At 41.4% G+C, this 23,086-nt stretch overlaps 1 protein-coding gene across 1 annotated transcript in view; it reads left to right on the top strand.

Annotated features, from left to right (window-relative positions):
- The first annotated feature begins 905 nt into the window (after positions 1 to 905).
- RACGAP1 (Rac GTPase activating protein 1) overlaps positions 906 to 23,086 on the top strand; it is a 145,043-nt gene continuing 122,862 nt past the window's right edge. The window contains exons 1-2 of the mRNA XM_053705552.1: positions 906 to 1,036; positions 21,244 to 21,332. Of these exons, the coding sequence (XP_053561527.1) occupies positions 21,248 to 21,332 (85 nt within the window). The 5' untranslated portion in view covers positions 906 to 1,036; positions 21,244 to 21,247. The remainder of the gene's footprint in view (positions 1,037 to 21,243; positions 21,333 to 23,086) is intronic.

Raw genomic sequence — 23,086 nt, 5'->3', positions numbered from 1 at the left:
ACTGTGTGCGTGTGGTGCTAGTTGACCCTTTCAAGGCTGTGTGGTTTTTTTTATCTGTCCCTTTAAGACTGTGTGACCAGGTGCTATCCTGCCCTTTAAGGCTGTGTGAAGATTATTTCCTCAGCAGTTTGTACAGTTGTTACTGAGAGGGCTGCTTTAGTGTCTGTGTACAGTAAACAGTTACAAATGTATAAAAACCTATAGGCTGAGTGTTTGGTACAATGTATCCAGGTAGGAGAGCAGAGCTGGCTGGCTGTGGAAAGTCTATGGGGAAAACAGGGACTTTACACCCCAAAATAGGGCTCCCCTTTTTGTTCCTGTAGACACAAATATTGCAGCATTGTTGGCAGCCCTCATCTGAACCCCCACGCCAATTTTTGTAGGAAAATAATAAGATATGGCTGAGAAAATAATTTACAACGCTAAACTAAGATTTTACCACAACTGCCTCGGAAATATGCAACTTGTATGTACATCTAGTTTGAGATAAAGGCTATTAAAATGGAAAAATGGCATCAAATATGATATGATGCCAACTTCGTAGTAAACCGGAACTTAGCCAGGACTAATGAAAAATCAAGAGAGAGAAATCGTCCACCATAATTTTGAGATTGACCTTCTTTATCAAACCGCAGTCACACAGCTGAGCTAAAGGAATGCAAATTGGACAGAAACCAAAAGTGACGACATGCCTGGCTTCATTCAAAGAAACAGGTTTGATACAAAGGTTGAGGTGTTTCCATTCATTCCCAATCACCCGCGCCTCTAAAAAAAAAAAAAACTACGTAAGACTCAGACTTCCGCATCTCTTCCCTAAACTATCATACGCCTCGTCAATGTCCCTGTGTCAAATGGCTTAGCAGAGCGTCACGTGACGCATCTCTATGGTAACCACTCTGGGTAGGCGGAGTCGCAAATTCAAACTTGAGCGGGATGTGTTGGTAGGAAACGGCTGTGTGATTGGGGATTGATCCTGAATCCGTGAAACGCAGGATCCGGGTTCTCATGCGGTGTAGGCGAAGCGTAAGAATAACAGGTGAGTTGTGATCTGTGTTAATTATTCGGTCGATGTCGGATAATGTCGCTTCTGGGATATTGCGCACGATTTTTTTTTATATAGGCCAGATGAGTCCTAGAGACAGCAGCAGCTTAGTTATTCTCGTGTGGTTATGTAAATAAAATAAGACGTAAGTGTATTGCTGTGTTATTACACAGTTGTCACAATTTAGGCTTTTATACAGCTGAAACAAAGTGTTGACGTGATGGAAGAAAACTGTACGTTGTGTAAGTGCAGTATGTTATGTGCATGTTGCTTAAAGGGACATTACTACACCCAAAATATTTATTTCATTAATCAGAGAATACAATTTAAAAAAAGTTTCCAATTTACCTTTATTATCAAATTTGCTTCCTTCTCATGATATCCTTTGTTGATGAGATACCTAGGCAGGTAGTGTGCACATGCCTGAAGCACTACATGACAGGAAATAGTGCTGCCCTCGCTCTTGCTAATGTGTAACATTGTTGCACAGCTGCTGCAATATAGTGCTGCAGACATGTGCACACTTCTGAGCTGACATCCTTGCTTTTCAACAAAGGATAGCAAGAGAACCAAGAAAATTTGATAACAAGTAAATTGGAAAGTTTTTTAAAATTGTATGTTCTATCTGAAATAATGAAAGAAAAAAAATCGGGTTTTATGGCCCTTCAATGCGAGTTTCTAGTATGTATTAGAGTTGCAATGAATATAAATAATGGTATTTTGTGAGCATTCGACGGGCTGTATAACTATAATTATTATTATTATTGTTATTATCGGTTATTTATAAAGTGCCAGCAGATTACGCAGCACTATACAAAGAATTAAACATTACAGGGATCCATTGCATACACAGACAAGTACAGTAGGGGTACATTACAGTTGTAGGTGCAATAATTGAGTTATACAAAAAGAGAGGAATATCCTGCCCTTGAGCACAGTCAGTATTAGTTCACTTTAAATACAAAGTGGTCTACAGGTAGTGGGGCTCTCAACCATGTGAATGATCTAATGTCTGATATAACCCAAACAAAAAGGAGCTACAGAGCCCTGTGTCTGTGTGCACAAAACAAACCGGGCCTGTGTGCTTGTGCATTTTAATCTTAAATGTAGAGTTGGCATGCGTCTTAGATGGGGTTTCATGGGTATAGAGCCCTTGTATGGTTGTCAGGAGCACTATGGCCAAATGATCTGACCAGTGGCCCTCCACTTGCTCAGTTTGTTGTTGCAGTGTAAGGTTGATAGTCTTAAAATTACATTGTTGTTTTTTTTTTTTTTTAACTGGTGCACCACCTGACTGATTTTACTGACCACCCGGGTAAAATTTTAGCCAATATTATGCTAATATTAAAAATGTTCAATTGTTATTGCACAGATTATCATTAAAGTGAATGTAAATTTTGATGATAAAGTGCCCGGTTTTTAAAAATTCTATTAAAAACAGGGACACTTTAATTCATCAAAATTTACATTTCACTCGTGTTGTGAAAATACTTACCTTTTAATCTTGACAGCCGCTGGGTCTAAAATGAGGAATCCGGGTTCCTCCAATCACGGTGTTGAATCAGACACCAATTCCCCCGGGGGGTAGCCGTGATTGGAGGATGACCGATCTGTCATTTCTGACATAGGAAGAGGTTTGCGACGTCCGGGGGAAGCTGGAGCGGCTGTCAAGATTAAAAGGTAAATAATTTCACAACACTGAAATGTAAACTTTGATGAATTAAAGTGCCCCTGTTTTTAATAAAATTTTTAAAAACCGGGCACTTTGTCATCAAAATTTACATTCACTTTAAATACATTTATGTAGCCCCCCGGCTACTTCATAATGCTGATAACGCAGAGGAACGAGGGATCAGTAATTTTCAAGTATTTGGCTTACTGACATAAATATTATAAAGAGAAGAATGTGTGTAAAGAAAGTGAAAAAATATCTGATTTTACTACATTTCAACCCATTTTGATTGGTTGTGGTTTCAAAGAACAAAACTAGCTATTTCATATACAGAAATAAACCTTGTCAATCCCTCATCATTTTATACTCTGCAGCTGGTATAACAAATCATTGGAAACACAAGGGGAAAAATAATTTTACTGTACTGTCCCTTTCAAATTGCATGCTCTAAGAGCATGTCCTTTTTCTACTATTACTTGCAGAAGTATATATCATGTTGATAGCTGTACCCTTTAACCCCTTAGTGACCAGAGCACTTTTCCATTTTCTGTCCGTTTGGGACCAAGGCTATTTTTACATTTCTGCGGTGTTTGTGTTTAGCTGAAATTTTCCTCTTACTCATTTACTGTACCCACACATATTATATACCGTTTTTCTCGCCATTAAATGGACTTTCTAAAAATACCATTATTTTCATCATATCTTATCACTTACTATAAAATAATTTATAAAATATGAGGAAAAATGGAAAAAAACACACTTTTTCTAACTTTGAACCCCAAAATCTGTTACATATCTACAACCACCAAAAAACACCCATGCTAAATAGTTTCTAAATTTTGTCCTGAGTTTAGAAATACCCAATGTTTACATCTTCTTTGCTTTTTTTGTAACTTATAGGGCCATAAATACAAGTAGCACTTTGCTATTTTCAAACCATTTTTTTTTCAAAATTAGCGCTAGTTACAGTGGGACACTGATATCTTTCAGGAATCCCTGAATATCCATTGACATGTATATATTTTTTTTTTTTAGAAGACATCCCAAATTATTGATCTAGGCCCATTTTGGTATATTTCATGCCACCATTTCACCGCCAAATGCGATCAAATACAAAAAATCGTTCACTTTTTCACAAATTTTTTCACAAACTTTCAGTTTCTCACTGAAATTATTTACAAACTGCTTGTGCAATTATGGCATAAATGGTTGTAAATTCTTCTCTGGGATCCCCTTTGTTCATAAATAGCAGGCATATATGGCTTTGGCATTGCTTTTTGGTAATTAGAAGGCCGCTAAATGCCACTGCGCACCACACGTGTATTATGCCCAGCAGTGAAGGGGTTAATTAGGAAGCATGTAAGGAGCTTTTTGGGGTATTTTTAGCTTTAGTGTAGTGTAGTAGACAACCCCAAGTATTGATCTAGGCCCATTTTGGTATATTTCATGCCACCATTTCACAGCCAAATGCGATCAAATAAAAAAAAAACGTAAAATTTTTCACAATTTTAGGTTTCTCACTGAAATCATTTACAAACAGCTTGTGCAATTATGGCACAAATGGTTGTAAATGCTTCTCTGGGATCCCCTTTGTTCAGAAATAGCAGACATATATGACTTTGGCGTTGCTTTTTGGTAATTAGAATGCTGCTAAATGGCGCTGCGCATCACACATGTATTATGGCTAGCAGTGAAGGGGTTAATTAGGTAGCTTTTAGGGAGCTTGCAGGGTTAATTTTAGCTTTAGTGTAGAGATCAGCCTTCCACCTGAAACATCAGACCCCCTGATCCCTCCCAAACATCTCTCTTCCCTCCCCTACCCCACAAATGTCCCCGCCATCTTAAGTACTGGCAGAAACTCTGCCAGTACTAAAATAAAAGGAAAATTTTGGCTTTTTTGTGCATTTTTTTTTAGCATATTTACATATGCTTATGTGTAGGATCCCCCTTAGCCCCCAACCTCACTGATCCCCCCACCAAACAGCTCTCTAACCCTCCCCCTCTGACTTAATGTGCGCCATCTTGGGTACTGGCAGCTGTCTGCCAGTACCCATTTTAGTGAAAAATATGCTGTTATAATTTAAAAAATGTCCCTTTTCTGTAGTGTAGCTTCCCCCCCCCCCAATACCAACCCCCCACCCCTTCCTGATCCCTTAGATGCTTTTAAAAAAATAAGTTTATTTTAATTTTTTTCACAATTTACTTGTAACTTTTTTCTGTAGTGTAGCGGTTCCCACCCGCTCCCGCCCCGTGCACGCGCCCGCCCGCCACCCCCCGTGCACGCGGGCGCCCCCGGCGATCCCGCCCCCCTCTCTGACTAAGAAGCCATCGATGGCCGCCCACCCACCTCCCACTTCAGCTCCCACCCACCAACGAATGCGGCCATCGATGTCCGGTGCAGAGAGGGCCACAGAGTGGCTCTCTCTGCACCGGAGGGGTAAAAAATGTTATTGCAGGATGCCTCAATATCGAGGCATCCTGCAATAACCGGAAAACAGCTGGAAGTGATCAGGATCGCTTCCAGCTGCTTTCCAAACCGAGGACGTGCAGGGTACGTCCTTGGTCGTTAAGTGACTTTTTTAAGAGGACGTACCCTGCACGTCCTCGGTCATTAAGGGGATAAAAAAGGATGTCAAAGTTACATGCACCCAAAAGTTTTCTATTCGTTTATTTAGAATTGTCCCCTCTGGTGCTGCAGTTTTCTGTTTGTTTTAAATGCATCATGGACTTGCTACCTAATCACAGTGCACTCAATAGCACTGTTCAACTTAAAGGGACAGTCAGCACCAAAATTGTTATTTAAAAAGATAGATAATGCCTTTGCTACCCATTCCCCAGCTTTGCACAACCAACATTGTTATAGTAATACACTTTATAATATGTAAACCTCTAAATGTCTGCCTGTGTCTAAGCCACTTACAGACAGCCTCTTATCACATGCTTTTTTATTAGCTTTTCACATCAAGATTGCTAATTCACGTGGGCTATAAAGATAACATTGTGCTCACGCCAGTGAAGTTGTGACTCACACTGCACTAATTGACTAAATGCAAGTCAATAGATAATAAATTAATAAATAGCCATGTGATCAGGGGGCTGTCAAAAGACTTATATACAAGGTAATCACAGAAGTTAAAGGGACAGTCAACACTAAAAATTGTTATTGTTTAAGAAGATAGATAATACCTTTACTACCCATTCCCCAGCTTTGCATAACCAACATTGTTTTATTAATATACTATAATAACATTTAAACCTCTAAATTTCTGCCTGATTCTAAGCCACTACAGACAGCCTCTTATCACATGCGTTTTTTTTAATTAGTTTTCACAACAAGAGTCTGCTAGTTCATGTGAGCCATATAGATAACATTGTGCTCACGTCTGTGGCTAAAATGCAAGTCGATATATAATAAATAAATAACCATGTGGTCAGTGGGCTGTCAAGAGGCTTAGATACAAGATAATCAGAGGTTAAAAGTATATTAATATAACAATGTTGGCTGTGCAAAACTGGGGATTGGGTAATAAAGGGATTATCTTTTTAAACAATAACATTTTTGGAGTTGACTGTCCCTTTAATGTAGCACTAGCTAAAGTATACGCCAGTGAGGGAGCGCTCTACATTAAGCTGAACCGTGCGATCAGGAGCACTGTCATTTATGAAGCAAGCCAGTGACAGTTAAAAAAAAAAAAAAAAAAGACTGCACAGAAGACTGCTGTAAATGAATATGAGAACCTTTGGGTACATGTATACTTTGACACCTTTTTTTTTTTAAAAAAATTAAAAAAATAAATTAGTATGGGTATCCTTTAAACATTTCAGTGCTAACGACTGCTCTGAGCTGTCGCAGAGTTTCCCACTCGGGTTCTAACGACAGCTCAGAGCAGTCGCTAGCACTCTCCCACCTTGAGGGAGATTTGGGGGCTCCTACCCCGGCGATCGTACCTGTATAGTGACAGGCATCGCCAGGGCTTCACATTATGCGCAGTGACGTCACACGTGATGACGTAACAACGCAACTTTATATAAAAATAACAATGTTAAGAATAGGAAAAGAGGACATGCTGCTTACAAGCCTGTATGTCAGGCATCTAAGCAGCTACAGGCCTCCCAGACCCACCGTTGGAAAGGTAATTGCTGATCCTTTCCAACAGTGTAAGTCTTGGGGGATCTTAACCCCTTAATGACAACTGACGTACCAGGTACGTCATTCAAAAACTAACAGTTAATGACAATGGACGTACTTGGTACGTCAGTTGTCTAACAGAGTGCTGGAAGCGATCACAAATGCTTCCAGCAGCTCTGAGGGTATTGCAGTGATGCCTCGATATGGAGGCATCCTGCAATACCACTTTACAAGCCTCCGATGCAGAGAGAGCCACTCTGTGGCCCTCTCTGCACCGGTAGCGATGGTGCCAGTGTCCGCCGGGTGTGAGGGTGCGTGCACGAGGGGTGAGGGTGAGCGTGCATGTGCGCATGCACGTGTACCCATTACCCACACTGACACCAATGAATGAGCGCAGAAAGTGGAAAAAAAAAGGGAATTTTTTTTCTTCTGTTATGTGTGATCAGTCCACGGGTCATCATTACTTCTGGAATATAACTCCTCCCCAACAGGAAATGCAAGAGGATTCACCCAGCAGAGCTGCATATAGCTCCTCCCCTCTACGTCAGTCCCAGTCATTCTCTTGCACCCAACGACTAGATAGGATGTGTGAGAGGACTATGGTGATTATACTTAGTTTTTATGACTTCAATCAAAAGTTTGTTATTTTAAAATAGCACCGGAGCGTGTTATTACTTCTCTGGCAGAGTTTGAGGAAGAATCTGTCAGAGTTTTTTACTATGATTTTAACCGGAGTAGTTAAGATCATATTGCTGTTCTCGGCCATCTGAGGGAGGTAAAGGCTTCAGATCAGGGGACAGCGGGCAGAGGAATCTGCATTGAGGTATGTAGCAGTTTTTATTTTCTGAATGGAATTGATGAGAAAATCCTGCCATACCGTTAAAATGACATGTATGTATACACTTCAGTATTCTGGGGATGGTATTTCACCGGAACTACTCTGTTAAAGGTCACTAATCCTTTTTAATAACTATTTATCATGTTAAACGTTTTTGCTGGAATGTAGAATCGTTTACATTGCTGAGGTACTGTGTGAATAAATATTTGGGCATTATTTTCCACTTGGCAGTTTTTTTTTTTTTTTGCTTTATTTGTGACAGTTTCGTTTTCTCTTCACTGCTGTGTGGGAGAGGGAGGGGCCGTTTTGGCGCTCTTTGCTACGCATCAAAAAATACCAGTCAGTTACTTTTATTTTTCCTGCATGATCCGGTTCATCTCTGATAGATCTCAGGGGTCTTCAAACTTCTTTGAAGGGAGGTAAATTCTCTCAGCAGAGCTGTGAGAATTCTTATAGTGACTGTGAATAAAAACGTTGCTTTGTATTTTTTATGTCAAATTTAATTATTGTTATTTTACTAATGGGAACAAACCTTTGCTAAAAGTTTTGTTGTTTTAAAGTTTGATGCTATAACTGTTTTTCAGTTCACTATTTCAACTGTCATTTAATCGTTAGTACCTCTTTGAGGCACAGTACGTTTTTTGCTAAAAAAGATTATAACCAAGTTGTAAGTTTTTTGCTAGTGTGTTAAACATGTCTGACTCAGAGGAAGATATCTGTGTCATTTGTTCCAATGCCAAGGTGGAGCCCAATAGAAATTTATGTACTAACTGTATTGATGCTACTTTAAATAAAAGTCAATCTGTACAATGTGAACAAATTTCACCAAACAGCGAGGGGAGAGTTATGCCGACTAACTCGCCTCACGCGGCAGTACCTGCATCTCCCGCCCGGGAGGTGCGTGATATTTTGGCGCCTAGTACATCTGGGCGGCCATTACAGATAACATTACAAGATATGGCTACTGTTATGACTGAAGTTTTGTCTAAATTACCAGAACTAAGAGGCAAGCGTGATCACTCTGGGGTGAGAACAGAGTGCGCTGACAATGCTAGGGCCATGTCTGATACTGCGTCACAGCTCGCAGAGCATGAGGACGGAGAGCTTCATTCTGTGGGTGACGGTTCTGATCCAAACAGATTGGACTCAGATATTTCAAATTTTAAATTTAAATTGGAGAACCTCCGTGTATTACTAGGGGAGGTCTTAGCAGCTCTCAACGATTGTAACACCGTTGCAATACCAGAGAAACTGTGTAGGTTGGATAAATACTTTGCGGTACCGGCGAGTACTGACGTTTTTCCTATACCTAAGAGACTAACTGAAATTGTTACTAAGGAGTGGGATAGACCCGGTGTGCCGTTCTCACCCCCTCCAATATTTAGAAAGATGTTTCCAATAGACGCCACCACTCGGGACTTATGGCAAACGGTCCCCAAGGTGGAGGGAGCAGTTTCTACTTTAGCTAAGCGTACCACTATCCCGGTGGAGGATAGCTGTGCTTTCTCAGATCCAATGGATAAAAAATTAGAGGGTTACCTTAAGAAAATGTTTGTTCAACAAGGTTTTATATTACAACCCCTTGCATGTATCGCGCCGATTACGGCTGCGGCAGCATTTTGGATTGAGTCGCTTGAAGAGAACCTTAGTTCATCTACGCTAGACGACATTACGGACAGGCTTAGAGTCCTTAAACTAGCTAATTCCTTCATTTCGGAGGCCGTAGTACATTTAACCAAACTTACGGCTAAGAACTCAGGATTCGCCATACAGGCACGTAGGGCGCTGTGGCTAAAATCCTGGTCAGCTGATGTTACTTCTAAGTCCAAATTACTTAATATACCTTTCAAGGGGCAGTCTTTATTTGGGCCCGGTTTGAAAGAGATTATCGCTGACATTACAGGAGGTAAGGGCCACGCCCTACCTCAAGACAAAGCCAAAGCTAAGGCTAGACAGTCTAATTTTCGTCCCTTTCGGAACTTTAAAACAGGAGCAGCATCAACCTCCACTGCACCAAAACAGGAAGGAGCTGTTGCTCGTTACAGGCAAGGCTGGAAGCCTAACCAGTCCTGGAACAAGAGCAAGCAGGCCAGGAAACCTGCTGCTGCCCCAAAGACAGCATGAACCGAGAGCCCCCGATCCGGGACCGGATCTAGTGGGGGGCAGACTCTCTCTCTTCGCCCAGGCCTGGGCAAGAGATGTTCAGGATCCCTGGGCTCTAGAGATCATATCGCAGGGATACCTTCTAGACTTCAAATTATCTCCCCCAAGAGGGAGATTTCATCTGTCAAGGTTGTCAACAAACCAGATAAAGAGAGAAGCGTTTCTACGCTGCGTACAAGATCTGTTATTAATGGGAGTGATCCATCCGGTTCCGCGGTCGGAACAAGGACAAGGGTTCTACTCAAACCTGTTTGTGGTTCCCAAAAAAGAGGGAACTTTCAGGCCAATCTTAGATTTAAAGACTCTAAACAAATTCCTAAGAGTTCCATCGTTCAAAATGGAAACTATTCGGACAATCTTACCCATGATCCAAGAGGGTCAGTACATGACCACAGTGGATTTAAAGGATGCTTACCTTCACATACCGATCCACAAAGATCATCACCGGTATCTAAGGTTTGCCTTCTTAGACAGGCACTACCAGTTTGTAGCTCTTCCATTCGGATTGGCTACGGCTCCAAGAATCTTCACAAAGGTTCTGGGTGCCCTTCTAGCGGTACTAAGACCGCGAGGGATTTCGGTAGCTCCGTACCTAGACGACATTCTAATTCAAGCTTCAAGCTTTCAAACTGCCAAGTCTCATACAGAGTTAGTTCTGGCATTTCTAAGGTCGCATGGATGGAAAGTGAACGAAAAGAAGAGTTCTCTCTTTCCTCTCACAAGAGTTCCATTCTTGGGGACTCTTATAGATTCTGTAGAAATGAAGATTTACCTGACAGAAGACAGGTTAACAAAGCTTCAAAATGCATGCCGCGTCCTTCATTCCATTCAACACCCGTCAGTAGCTCAATGCATGGAGGTGATCGGCTTAATGGTAGCGGCAATGGACATAGTACCTTTTGCACGCCTACACCTCAGACCGCTGCAATTATGCATGCTAAGTCAGTGGAATGGGGATTACTCAGATTTGTCCCCTACTCTGAATCTGAATCAAGAGACCAGAAATTCTCTTCTATGGTGGCTTTATCGGCCACACCTGTCCAGGGGGATGCCATTCAGCAGGCCAGACTGGACAATTGTAACAACAGACGCCAGCCTACTAGGTTGGGGCGCTGTCTGGAATTCTCTGAAGGCTCAGGGACTATGGAATCAGGAGGAGAGTCTCCTTCCAATAAACATTCTGGAATTGAGAGCAGTTCTCAATGCCCTTCTGGCTTGGCCCCAGTTAACAACTCGGGGGTTCATCAGGTTTCAGTCGGACAACATCACGACTGTAGCTTACATCAACCATCAGGGAGGGACAAGAAGCTCCCTAGCAATGATGGAAGTATCAAAGATAATTCGCTGGGCAGAGTCTCACTCTTGCCACCTGTCAGCAATCCACATCCCGGGAGTGGAGAACTGGGAGGCGGATTTCTTGAGTCGCCAGACTTTTCATCCGGGGGAGTGGGAACTTCATCCGGAGGTCTTTGCCCAAATACTTCGACGTTGGGGCAAACCAGAGATAGATCTCATGGCGTCTCGCCAGAACGCCAAACTTCCTCGCTACGGGTCCAGATCCAGGGATCCGGGAGCAGTTCTGATAGATGCTTTGACAGCACCTTGGAACTTCAGGATGGCTTATGTGTTTCCACCCTTCCCGCTGCTTCCTCGATTGATTGCCAAAATCAAACAGGAGAGAGCATCAGTAATTCTAATAGCACCTGCATGGCCACGCAGGACTTGGTATGCAGATCTAGTGGACATGTCATCCTGTCCGCCTTGGTCTCTACCTCTAAGACAGGACCTTCTGATACAGGGTCCATTCAAACATCAAAATCTAACTTCTCTGAAGCTGACTGCTTGGAAATTGAACGCTTGATTTTATCAAAACGTGGTTTTTCTGAGTCGGTTATTGATACCCTAATTCAGGCTAGGAAGCCTGTTACCAGAAGGATTTACCATAAAATATGGCGGAAATACCTATACTGGTGCGAATCCAAAGGTTACTCCTGGAGTAAGGTTAGGATCGCTAGGATACTGTCTTTTCTACAAGAAGGTTTAGAAAAGGGTTTATCAGCTAGTTCATTAAAGGGACAGATTTCAGCTCTGTCCATCTTGTTACACAGACGTCTGTCAGAAAATCCAGACGTCCAGTCCTTTTGTCAGGCTTTAGCTAGGATCAAGCCTGTGTTTAAAGCTGTTGCTCCACCATGGAGTTTAAACTTAGTTCTTAACGTTTTACAGGGTGTTCCGTTTGAACCCCTTCATTCCATTGATATAAAAATGTTATCTTGGAAAGTTCTGTTTTTAATGGCTATTTCCTCGGCTCGAAGAGTCTCTGAGTTATCAGCCTTACATTGTGATTCCCCTTATCTGATTTTTCACTCAGACAAGGTAGTTCTGCGTACTAAACCTGGGTTCTTACCTAAGGTAGTCACTAACAGGAACATCAATCAAGAGATTGTTGTCCCATCCTTGTGTCCAAATCCTTCTTCAAAGAAGGAACGTCTTTTACACAATCTGGATGTAGTTCGTGCCCTCAAGTTCTACTTGCAGGCAACTAAAGATTTTCGCCAAACTTCTTCCTTGTTTGTCGTTTACTCTGGACAGAGGAGAGGTCAAAAAGCTTCTGCTACCTCTCTCTCTTTTTGGCTTCGTAGCATAATACGTTTAACCTATGAGACTGCTGGACAGCAGCCTCCTGAAAGAATTACAGCTCACTCCACTAGAGCTGTGGCTTCCACTTGGGCCTTTAAGAATGAGGCCTCTGTTGAACAGATTTGCAAGGCTGCAACTTGGTCTTCACTTCATACTTTTTCCAAATTTTACAAATTTGACACTTTTGCTTCTTCGGAGGCTATTTTTGGGAGAAAGGTTCTTCAGGCAGTGGTTCCTTCTGTATAATGAGCCTGCCTTTCCCTCCCGTCATCCGTGTACTTTTGCTTTGGTATTGGTATCCCAGAAGTAATGATGACCCGTGGACTGATCACACATAACAGAAGAAAACATAATTTATGCTTACCTGATAAATTCCTTTCTTCTGTTGTGTGATCAGTCCACGGCCCGCCCTGTTTTTAAGGCAGGTAAATATCTTTTAAATTATACTCCAGTCACCACTTCACCCTTGGTTACTCCTTTCTCGTTGATTCTTGGTCGAATGACTGGGACTGACGTAGAGGGGAGGAGCTATATGCAGCTCTGCTGGGTGAATCCTCTTGCATTTCCTGTTGGGGAGGAGTTATATTCCAGAAGTAATGATGACCCGTGGACTGATCACACAACAGAAGAAAGGAATTTATCAGGTAAGCATAAATTATGTTTTTTTTTAAATATAAAAGGATCTGGGAGGGGGTGGGGGTATTGTGGGGGGGCTGCTACACTACAGAAATAGTTTTTAAGTAAAAAATAAAATTAAAAATACTTTTTGTTTTTTTTTCTCCAACATTGGTGTGTCCGGTCCACGGCGTCATCCTTACTTGTGGGATATTCTCTTCCCCAACAGGAAATGGCAAAGAGTCCCAGCAAAGCTGGTCACATGATCCCTCCTAGGCTCCGCCCACCCTAGTCATTCTCTTTGCCGTTGCACAGGCAACATCTCCACGGAGATGGTTAAGAGTTTTTTGGTGTTTAAATGTAGTTTTATTCTTCTATCAAGTGTTTGTTATTTTAAAATAGTGCTGGTATGTACTATTTACTCTGAAACAGAAAAGGATGAAGATTTCTGTTTGTAAGAGGAAGATGATTTTAGCAGACAGTAACTAAAATCGATTGCTGTTTCCACACAGGACTGTTGAGATGAAGTAACTTCAGTTGGGGGAAACAGTTAGCAGTCTTTTCTGCTTAAGGTATGACTAGTCATATTTCTAACAAGACCATGTAATGCTGGAAGGCTGTCATTTCCCCTCATGGGGACCAGTAAGCCATTTTCTTAGTTAAACATAAAAGAATAAAGGGCTTCAAAAAGGGCTTAAAAACTGGTAGACATTTTTCTGGGCTAAAACAATTGCTTTACTAGGCATATTATGCAGATTCTAACTAATTATTGGTATTATAATCTTGGGGAACGTTTAGAAAAACGGCAGGCACTGTGTTGGACACCTTTTTCAGATGGGGGCCTTTCTAGTTATAGACAGAGCCTCATTCTGGGACTGTATAGGGGTTAAATGTAAAAACGGCTCCGGTTCCGTTAATTTAAGGGTTAAAGCTCTGAAATTTGGTGTGCAATACTTTTAATGCTTTAAGACACTGTGGTGAAATTTTGGTGAATTTTGAACAATTCCTTCATACTTTTTCACATATTCAGTAATAAAGTGTTTTCAGTTTGAAATTTAAAGTGACAGTAACGGTTTTATTTTAAAACTTTTTTGTGCTTTGTTGACAAGTTTAAGCCTGTTTAACATGTCTGTACCATCAGATAAGCTATGTTCTATATGTATGAAAGCCAATGTGTCTCCCCATTTAAATTTATGTGATAATTGTGCCATAGTGTCCAAACAAAGTAAGAACAGTATTGCAACAGATGATATTGCCCAAGATGATTCCTTAAAATGAGGGGAGTAAACATGATACTACATCATCCCCTACTGTGTCTACACCAGTTATGCCCACACAGGAGGCCCCTAGTACATCTAGTGCGCCAATACTTATTACCATGCAACAATTAACGGCTGTAATGGATAACTCCATAGCAAATCTTTTATCCAAAATGCCTACTTATCAGAGAAAGCGCGATTGCTCTGTTTTAAACACTGAAGAGCAAGAGGACGCTGATGATAACTGTTCTGACATACCCTCACACCAATCTCAAGGGGCCATGAGGGAGGTTTTGTCTGATGGAGAAATTTCAGATTCAGGAAAAATTTCTCATCGAGCTGAACCTGATGTTGTGACATTTAAATTTAAATTAGAACATCTCCGCGCACTGCTTAAGGAGGTGTTATCTACTCTGGATGATTGTGACAATTTGGTCATTCCAGAGAAATTATGTAAGATGGACAAGTTCCTAGAGGTTCCGGTGCCCCCCGACGCTTTTCCTATACCCAAGCGGGTGGCGGACATAGTAAATAAAGAGTGGGAAAGGCCCGGCATACCTTTTTGTTCCCCCCCCTATATTTAAGAAATTATTTCCTATAGTCGACCCCAGAAAGGACTTATGGCAGATAGTCCCCAAGGTCGAGGGGGCGGTTTCTACTCTAAACAAACGCACTACTATTCCTTTCGAAGATAGTTGTGCTTTCAAAGATCCTATGGATAAGAAATTAGAGGGTTTGCTTAAAAAGATTTTTGTACAGCAAGGTTACCTTCTACAACCAATTTCATGCATTGTTCCTGTCACTACGGCAGCGTGTTTCTGGTTCGAGGAACTAGAAAAATCGCTCAGTAAAGAATATTCGTATGAGGAGGTTATGGACAGAGTTCAAGCACTTAAATTGGCTAACTCTTTTGTTTTAGATGCCGCTTTGCAATTAGCTAGATTAGCGGCGAAAAATTCAGGGTTTGCTGTCGTGGCGCGCAGAGTGCTTTGACTAAAGTCTTGGTCAGCGGATGTGTCTTCCAAGACAAAATTGCTTAACATTCCTTTCAAAGGTAAAACATTATTTGGACCTGATTTGAAAGAGATTATTTCAGACATCACTGGGGGAAAGGGCCACGCCCTCCCACAGGATAGGTCTTTTAAGGCTAATTATAAGCCTAATTTTCGTCCCTTTCGCAGAAACGGACCAGTCTCTAATTCTGTATCCTCTAAGCAAGAGGGTAATACTTCACAACCCAAACCAGCCTGGAAACCAATGCAAGGCTGGAACAAGGGTAAGCAGGCCAAGAAGCCTACCACTGCTACCAAAACAGCATGAAGGGATAGCCCCCGATCCGGGACCGGATCTAGTGGGGGGCAGACTTTCTCTCTTTGCTCAGGCTTGGGCAAGAGATGTTCAGGATCCTTGGGCGCTAGAAATAGTTTCTCAAGGTTATCTCCTGGAATTCAAGGAACTACCCCCAAGGGGAAGGTTCCACAGGTCTCAATTATCTTCAAACCAAATAAAGAGACAGGCATTCTTACATTGTGTAGAAGACCTGTTAAAGATGGGAGTGATACATCCAGTTCCAATAAGAGAACAAGGAATGGGATTTTATTCCAATCTGTTCATAGTTCCCAAAAAAGAGGGAACATTCAGACCAATTTTGGATCTGAAGATCCTAAACAAATTTCTCAGGGTACCATCGTTCAAAATGGAAACTATTCGAACGATCCTACCTACTATCCAGGAAAATCAATTTATGACTACCTTGGATTTAAAGGATGCGTACCTACATATTCCTATCCACAAGGAACATCATCAGTTCCTAAGGTTCGCTTTTCTGGACAAGCATTACCAGTTTGTGGCACTTCCATTTGGATTAGCCACTGCTCCAAGGATTTTCACAAAGGTACTAGGGTCCCTTCTAGCGGTTCTAAGACCAAGGGGCATTGCAGTAGTACCTTACTTGGACGACATCCTGATTCAAGCATCGTCCCTGTCAAAAGCAAAGGCTCATACGGACATCGTCCTAGCCTTTCTCAGATCTCACGGATGGAAGGTGAACAAAGAAAAAAGTTCTCTGTCCCAGTCAACAAGAGTTCCCTTCTTGGGAACAATAATAGATTCCTTAGAAATGAGGATTTTTCTGACAGAGGTCAGAAAATAAAAACTTCTAAGCTCTTGTCAAGTACTTCATTCTGTTCCTCGTCCTTCCATAGCGCAGTGCATGGAAGTAATAGGATTGATGGTTGCAACAATGGACATAGTTCCTTTTGCACGAATTCATCTAAGACCATTACAACTGTGCATGCTCAGACAGTGGAATGGGGATTATACAGACTTGTCTCCGACGATTCAAGTAGATCAAAAGACCAGAGATTCACTCCGTTGGTGGCTGACCCTGGACAATCTGTCACAGGGAATGAGCTTCCGCAGACCAGAGTGGGTCATTGTCATGACCGACGCCAGCCTAGTGGGCTGGGGCGCGGTCTGGGAATCCCTGAAAGCTCAGGGTCTATGGTCTCGGGAAGAGTCTCTTCTCCCGATAAACATTCTGGAACTGAGAGCGATATTCAATGCCCTCAGAGCTTGGCCTCAACTAGCAAAGGCCAAATTCATAAGGTTTCAGTCAGACAACATGACGACCGTTGCATATATCAATCATCAGGGGGGAACAAGGACTTCCCTGGCGATGAAAGAAGTGACCAAGATAATTCAATGGGCGGAGGATCACTCCTGCCACTTGTCTGCGATCCACATCCCAGGAGTGGAAAATTGGGAAGCGGATTTTCTGAGTCGTCAGACATTCCATCCGGGGGAGTGGGAACTCCATCCGGAAATCTTTGCCCAAATAACTCAATTATGGGGCATTCCAGACATCGATCTGATGGTGTCTCGTCAGAACTTCAAGGTTCCTTGCTACGGGTCCAGATCCAGGGATCCCAAGGCGACCCTAGTAGATGCACTAGTAGCACCTTGGACCTTCAACCTAGCTTATGTATTCCCACCGTTTCCTCTCATCCCCAGGCTGGTAGCCAGGATCAATCAGGAGAGGGCCTCGGTGATCTTGATAGCTCCTGCATGGCCACGCAGGACTTGGTATGCAGACCTGGTCAATATGTCATCGGCTCCACCATGGAAGCTACCTTTGAGACAGGACCTTCTTGTTCAGGGTCCATTCGAACATCCGAATCTGGTTTCCCTCCAACTGACGGCTTGGAGATTGAACGCTTGATTTTATCAAAGCGTGGGTTTTCAGATTCTGTAATAGATACTCTGATTCAGGCTAGAAAGCCTGTAACTAGAAAAATTTACCATAAAATATGGAAAAAATATATCTGTTGGTGTGAATCTAAAGGATTCCCATGGAACAAGATAAAAATTCCTAAGATTCTATCCTTTCTACAAGAAGGTTTGGAGAAAGGATTATCTGCAAGTTCTCTGAAGGGACAGATCTCTGCTTTATCTGTTTTACTTCACAAAAGACTGGCAGCTGTGCCAGATGTTCAAGCATTTGTTCAGGCTCTGGTTATGATCAAGCCTGTTTACAGACCTTTGACTCCTCCCTGGAGTCTAAATCTAGTTCTTTCAGTTCTTCAAGGGGTTCCGTTTGAACCCTTACATTCCGTAGATATTAAGTTATTATCTTGGAAAGTTTTGTTTTTGGTTGCAATTTCTTCTGCTAGAAGAGTTTCAGAGTTATCTGCTCTGCAGTGTTCTCCGCCCTATCTGGTGTTCCATTCAGATAAGGTGGTTTTGCGTACTAAGCCTGGTTTTCTTCCGAAAGTTGTTTCCAACAAAAATATTAACCAGGAGATAGTTGTACCTTCTTTGTGTCCGAATCCAGTTTCAAAGAAGGAACGTTTGTTACACAATTTGGACGTAGTCCGTGCTCTAAAATTCTATTTAGAGGCTACTAAAGATTTCAGACAAACATCTTCCTTGTTTGTTGTTTATTCTGGTAAAAGGAGAGGTCAAAAAGCGACTTCTACCTCTCTTTCCTTTTGGCTTAAAAGCATTATCCGATTGGCTTATGAGACTGCCGGACGGCAGCCTCCTGAAAGAATCACAGCTCACTCCACTAGGGCTGTGGCTTCCACATGGGCCTTCAAGAATGAGGCTTCTGTTGACGAGATATGTAAGGCAGCGACTTGGTCTTCACTGCACACTTTTGCCAAATTTTACAAATTTGATACTTTTGCTTCTTCGGAGGCTATTTTTGGGAGAAAGGTTTTGCAAGCCGTGGTGCCTTCCATTTAGGTGACCTGATTTGCTCCCTCCCTTCATCCGTGTCCTAAAGCTTTGGTATTGGTTCCCACAAGTAAGGATGACGCCGTGGACCGGACACACCAATGTTGGAGAAAACAGAATTTATGCTTACCTGATAAATTACTTTCTCAAACGGTGTGTCCGGTCCACGGCCCGCCCTGGTTTTTTTAATCAGGTCTGATGAATTATTTTCTCTAACTACAGTCACCACGGTATCATATGGTTTCTCCTATATATATTTCCTCCTGTCCGTCGGTCGAATGACTGGGGTGGGCGGAGCCTAGGAGGGATCATGTGACCAGCTTTGCTGGGACTCTTTGCCATTTCCTGTTGGGGAAGAGAATATCCCACAAGTAAGGATGACGCCGTGGACCGGACACACCGTTGGAGAAAGTAATTTATCAGGTAAGCATAAATTCTGTTTTTGGGGCCAAACTGGGTACTGGCAGACAGCTGCCAGTACCCAAGATGGCGGTAATTAGGTAGGGGAGAGGGTTAGAGAGCTGGAGGGGGGATCAGGGAGATTGGGGCTAAGGCAGGGGTCCATCACAGCTAAAATATTTTATCATTTTTATTTTAAAAAAAAAACAAACTCTTATTTAGTACTGGCAGACTTTCTGCCAGTACTTAAGATGGCGGGAACAATTGTGGGGTGGGGGAGGGAAGAGAGCTGTTTGGGAGGGATCAGGGGGTGGGATGTGTCAGGTGGGAGGCTGATCTCTAAAATTAACCCTGCAAGCTACCTATTTTAACCCCTTCACTGCTGGGCATAATTAACGTGTGGTGCGCAGCAGCATTTAGCGGCCTTTTAATTACCAAAAAGCAACGCCAAAGCCATATAAGTCTGCTATTTCTGAACAAAGGGGATCCCAGAGAAGCTTTTAGAACAATTTCTGCCATAATAGCACAAGCTGTTTGTAAATAATTTCAGTGAGAAACCTAAAATTGTGAAAAATGTAAAGTTTTTTTTTTTTTTTTTTTTTTTTTTTTTATCGCATTTGGCGGTGAAATGGTGGCATAAAATATACCAAAATGGGCCTAGATCAATACTTGGGGTTGTCTACTACACTACACTAAAGCTAAAATTAACCCTACAAGCTCCCTAATTAACCCCTTCACTGCTGGGCATAAAACACGTGTGTTGCGCAGCGGCATTTAGCGGCCTTCTAATTACCAAAAAGCAACCCCAAAGCCATATAAGTCTGCTATTTCTGAAAAAAGGGGATCCCAGAGAAGCATTTACAACCATTTGTGCCATAATTGCAGAAGCTGTTTGTAAATAATTTCAGTGGGAAACCTAAAGTTTGTTACAAATTTTATGAAAAAGTGAACTTTTTTTTTTTTTTGATCACATTTGGCGGTGAAATGGTGGCATGAAATATACCAAAATGGGTCTAGATCAATACTTTGGGATGTCTTCTAAAAAAAAATATATACATGTCAAGGGATATTCAGGTATTCCTGACAGATATCAGGGTTCCAATGTAACTAGCGCTAATTTTGAAAAAAAGTGGTTTGGAAATAGCGAAGTGCTACTTGTATTTATTGCCCCATAAATTGCAAAAAAAAGCAAAGAACGTGTAAACATTGGGTATTTCTAAACTCAGGACAAAATTTAGAAACTATTTAGCATGGGTGTTTTTTGGTGATTGGAGATGTGTAACAGATTTTGGGGGTCAAAGTTAGAAAAAGTGTTTTTTTTTTTTTCCTTTTTTTTTTCCTCATAATTTTTTTTTTTTTTTTTTTTTAGTAAATTATAAGATATGATGAAAATAATGGTATCTTTAGAAAGTCCATTTAATGGCGAGAAAAACGGTATATAATATGTGTGGGTACAGTAAATGAGTAAGAGGAAAATTACAGCTAAACGCAAACACTGCAGAAATGTAAAAATAGCCATTGTCATTAAGGGTAAGAAAATTGAAAAATGGTCCGGTCATTAAGGGGTTAAAAAAAAACCTTTAAACAGCTTAGCACTCAAAGGGTTAAAGTGCCATAAAACAGGTACCATTTATTATATTGAATGGTAGATACTTATGTAGAGAAATTGTGTTTAAAAACAAACACAAAAAATAAATATAAGGATTTTTAAACGTGGCAGGAACTACCTATTCTGCTCTCCCTTATCAACACTTTTTCAGAGATCTATGATATCCCTACCTTGGACGATCACACTTGCTCAATTCATTACTTATAGAGTGTGCATGTCTTGAGTTCAGGCTCTGAATAGGAATATACAGAGCAGTGCATGGTATTTTAAATGTTGTGCACTGCTCTGAATTGGTTCCGCATGATGCGTTGCATCACTTGTGATGTCAGCACACCCCACTGCATTTGTGTGCAGGGCTGTATTCTGCTGAAGTAAAGGTAGAAGGTAATCCTTTGGGGAAAGTTTGTTAAGGATTTGCACAGATCTTAGTGTATTGCACTTTCACAAGAAGAAATCTAGCTATGAAAAGAGCCGAATGCCGCAAGTGGCCGCCTTTTTTCACATTCAGCAGTTAACGGAACTGCTGAATGCACTTGCCTAATATGCCCTGATTTAAGAGACCCAAAACATAACGATTAAATACCCTATGGAAAACTTTGCCGCTTTATGAACTTTTCACTGACTGCGTCAATTCTATGCAGGAACATGGCGACTTCAATGATGAATCTACGCAACCTTTTTGAGCAGTTAATGCGTCAAGTGGATGGGTTAAATGAAGGAATAGAGCCTCGTAAGTATGAAACCATTAACGCATGCAAAGAAATCCATGGATGCTTATTTTAACTGAATAGTATATTACACTTTAGCCATTTATGACGGTTAAAGGGACACTAAACACTTTTTTTGCACCTCTTTAATCATGGCTGCTGCCATTATGAAACCTAGTTTACACTGCGGGTGTGTAAAGCAGAGCAAACAATAGGTTTGTTTTGAAAAATATGCACAGTTGGTTTTAGGATGACTTTAATGCAATCCTTTCAGGCAAACAAAATGTTTAGTTACTGCACTTTAGTATGCTTGATAGAACATGAGCTTATAGCAGGAGACAAGGAGATACATTTTCTAAAAATGTTTTCTAACTCCTATTTCTTACTCTGCATGAATCTTCATTGTTTCATTGAGTAAATGAATGTATAAGGAGATGAAGTGGACTTTCAGGATGCTCTTTTCTTTTTTGGCTCTACTATGTAATATTAACATGAAGAACTGGAAAGAGGTGTTCAAATTGGAATGGACAGCACTCAGTAGCATGCCCTATGGGATGAAACCCACCCAGGGTGCTGCCTTCTTTAGCCCAGAATGTGCTTTTAAGAAAACTTTCCTGTAGTATATCAATCTTACCCCATCCATAAGGACTGTGCAGCCCTCAAATACCAGACATCTCTCTTCTTAGCAAACTATTAATATATCTAACCCCAGGCGTTCATAAGGGCCTTGTCAGTGGAGGTGCAGCTGTATCCCTCTAGGCACACTGAGCAGGGAGTCCATGTCTGGTTACCCCATCACACTTATGGAGACCAAGTCTCGAAGGGCCCATACATGCTGAATCGTACGTTTGGGGTTGGCTGTAAAAATCTTTTGTTCAGAGTAGAATTGCCTGGCATTTTGTGGCTGGACTGTCTTTATTGATGGGGTCAGACTGATATAGTACAAGAAAGTTATTTAACATTGCATGCACTATCCAGCTAATTTAAGTATCATTTTGACTTTACTGCTTTTAAGTTACAGTAAAATGTATTCAATAATATACTGCAATGCTGTGTTTATTGGGGGGATTTTTTTTTAATAACTTTAGCACTTAGTGGATGTTGCCTGCCACCTCTAGTCTGAACCATACTATCTACACCATATGGAGGATAATCAGTGTGCTCCTGCTTCCATAGCTTTTACTACTTTAAGACCGATCTCATATTTAGCAAGTATCTCTGCTAGTTATAAATATGCCCCAGATCAATTACCTTAAAATTGTAGCTTTCTAAATACCGTACAAGATTAACCTCTTAAGGACATATGACGGAATCTTTCCGTCATAAAACAATTGAGCAAACTGAAAGCTGTGTCCTTAAAGGGTTAAAAAAGATTAGTAGGGGGCGCCCTTCAAATAACCTAGATGACTAACAATAATGGAGAAATGCAAAGAACAAACGGTCCCAACCAAGTAGTGTACAGACTCTCAAATACAGCAGTACTATGGAAATAATTATCTATAGGTCCTCCATGTGTATTTTCTATGGCATCTGGCCCAGGCTGCACTCTGTTAACGGATGTAGACTCCTCTCCCAAAGATCAGCTCTGTAAAATCCAAAACACACAAGGGCGCCCACATGTCCAAGTACAATCTAAAAATTTAAAGTGATGGTAAATCCTAGCGTTTGTGAAATGTTAGGCTTTACCATTGGAAAAAATAAAGAAGACTTTCATTAATGAAGTATAAAATACTTCATGCTGAAAGCTCCTTTATTTGTTCCAAGCGATTGCCGCAGT

Source organism: Bombina bombina, chromosome 3, assembly GCF_027579735.1.
Source record: "Bombina bombina isolate aBomBom1 chromosome 3, aBomBom1.pri, whole genome shotgun sequence".
NCBI classification, from domain to species: domain Eukaryota; kingdom Metazoa; phylum Chordata; class Amphibia; order Anura; family Bombinatoridae; genus Bombina; species Bombina bombina.
Note: the sequence above shows the minus strand (reverse complement) of the source record. Positions and strands in the feature narration are given on the sequence as shown.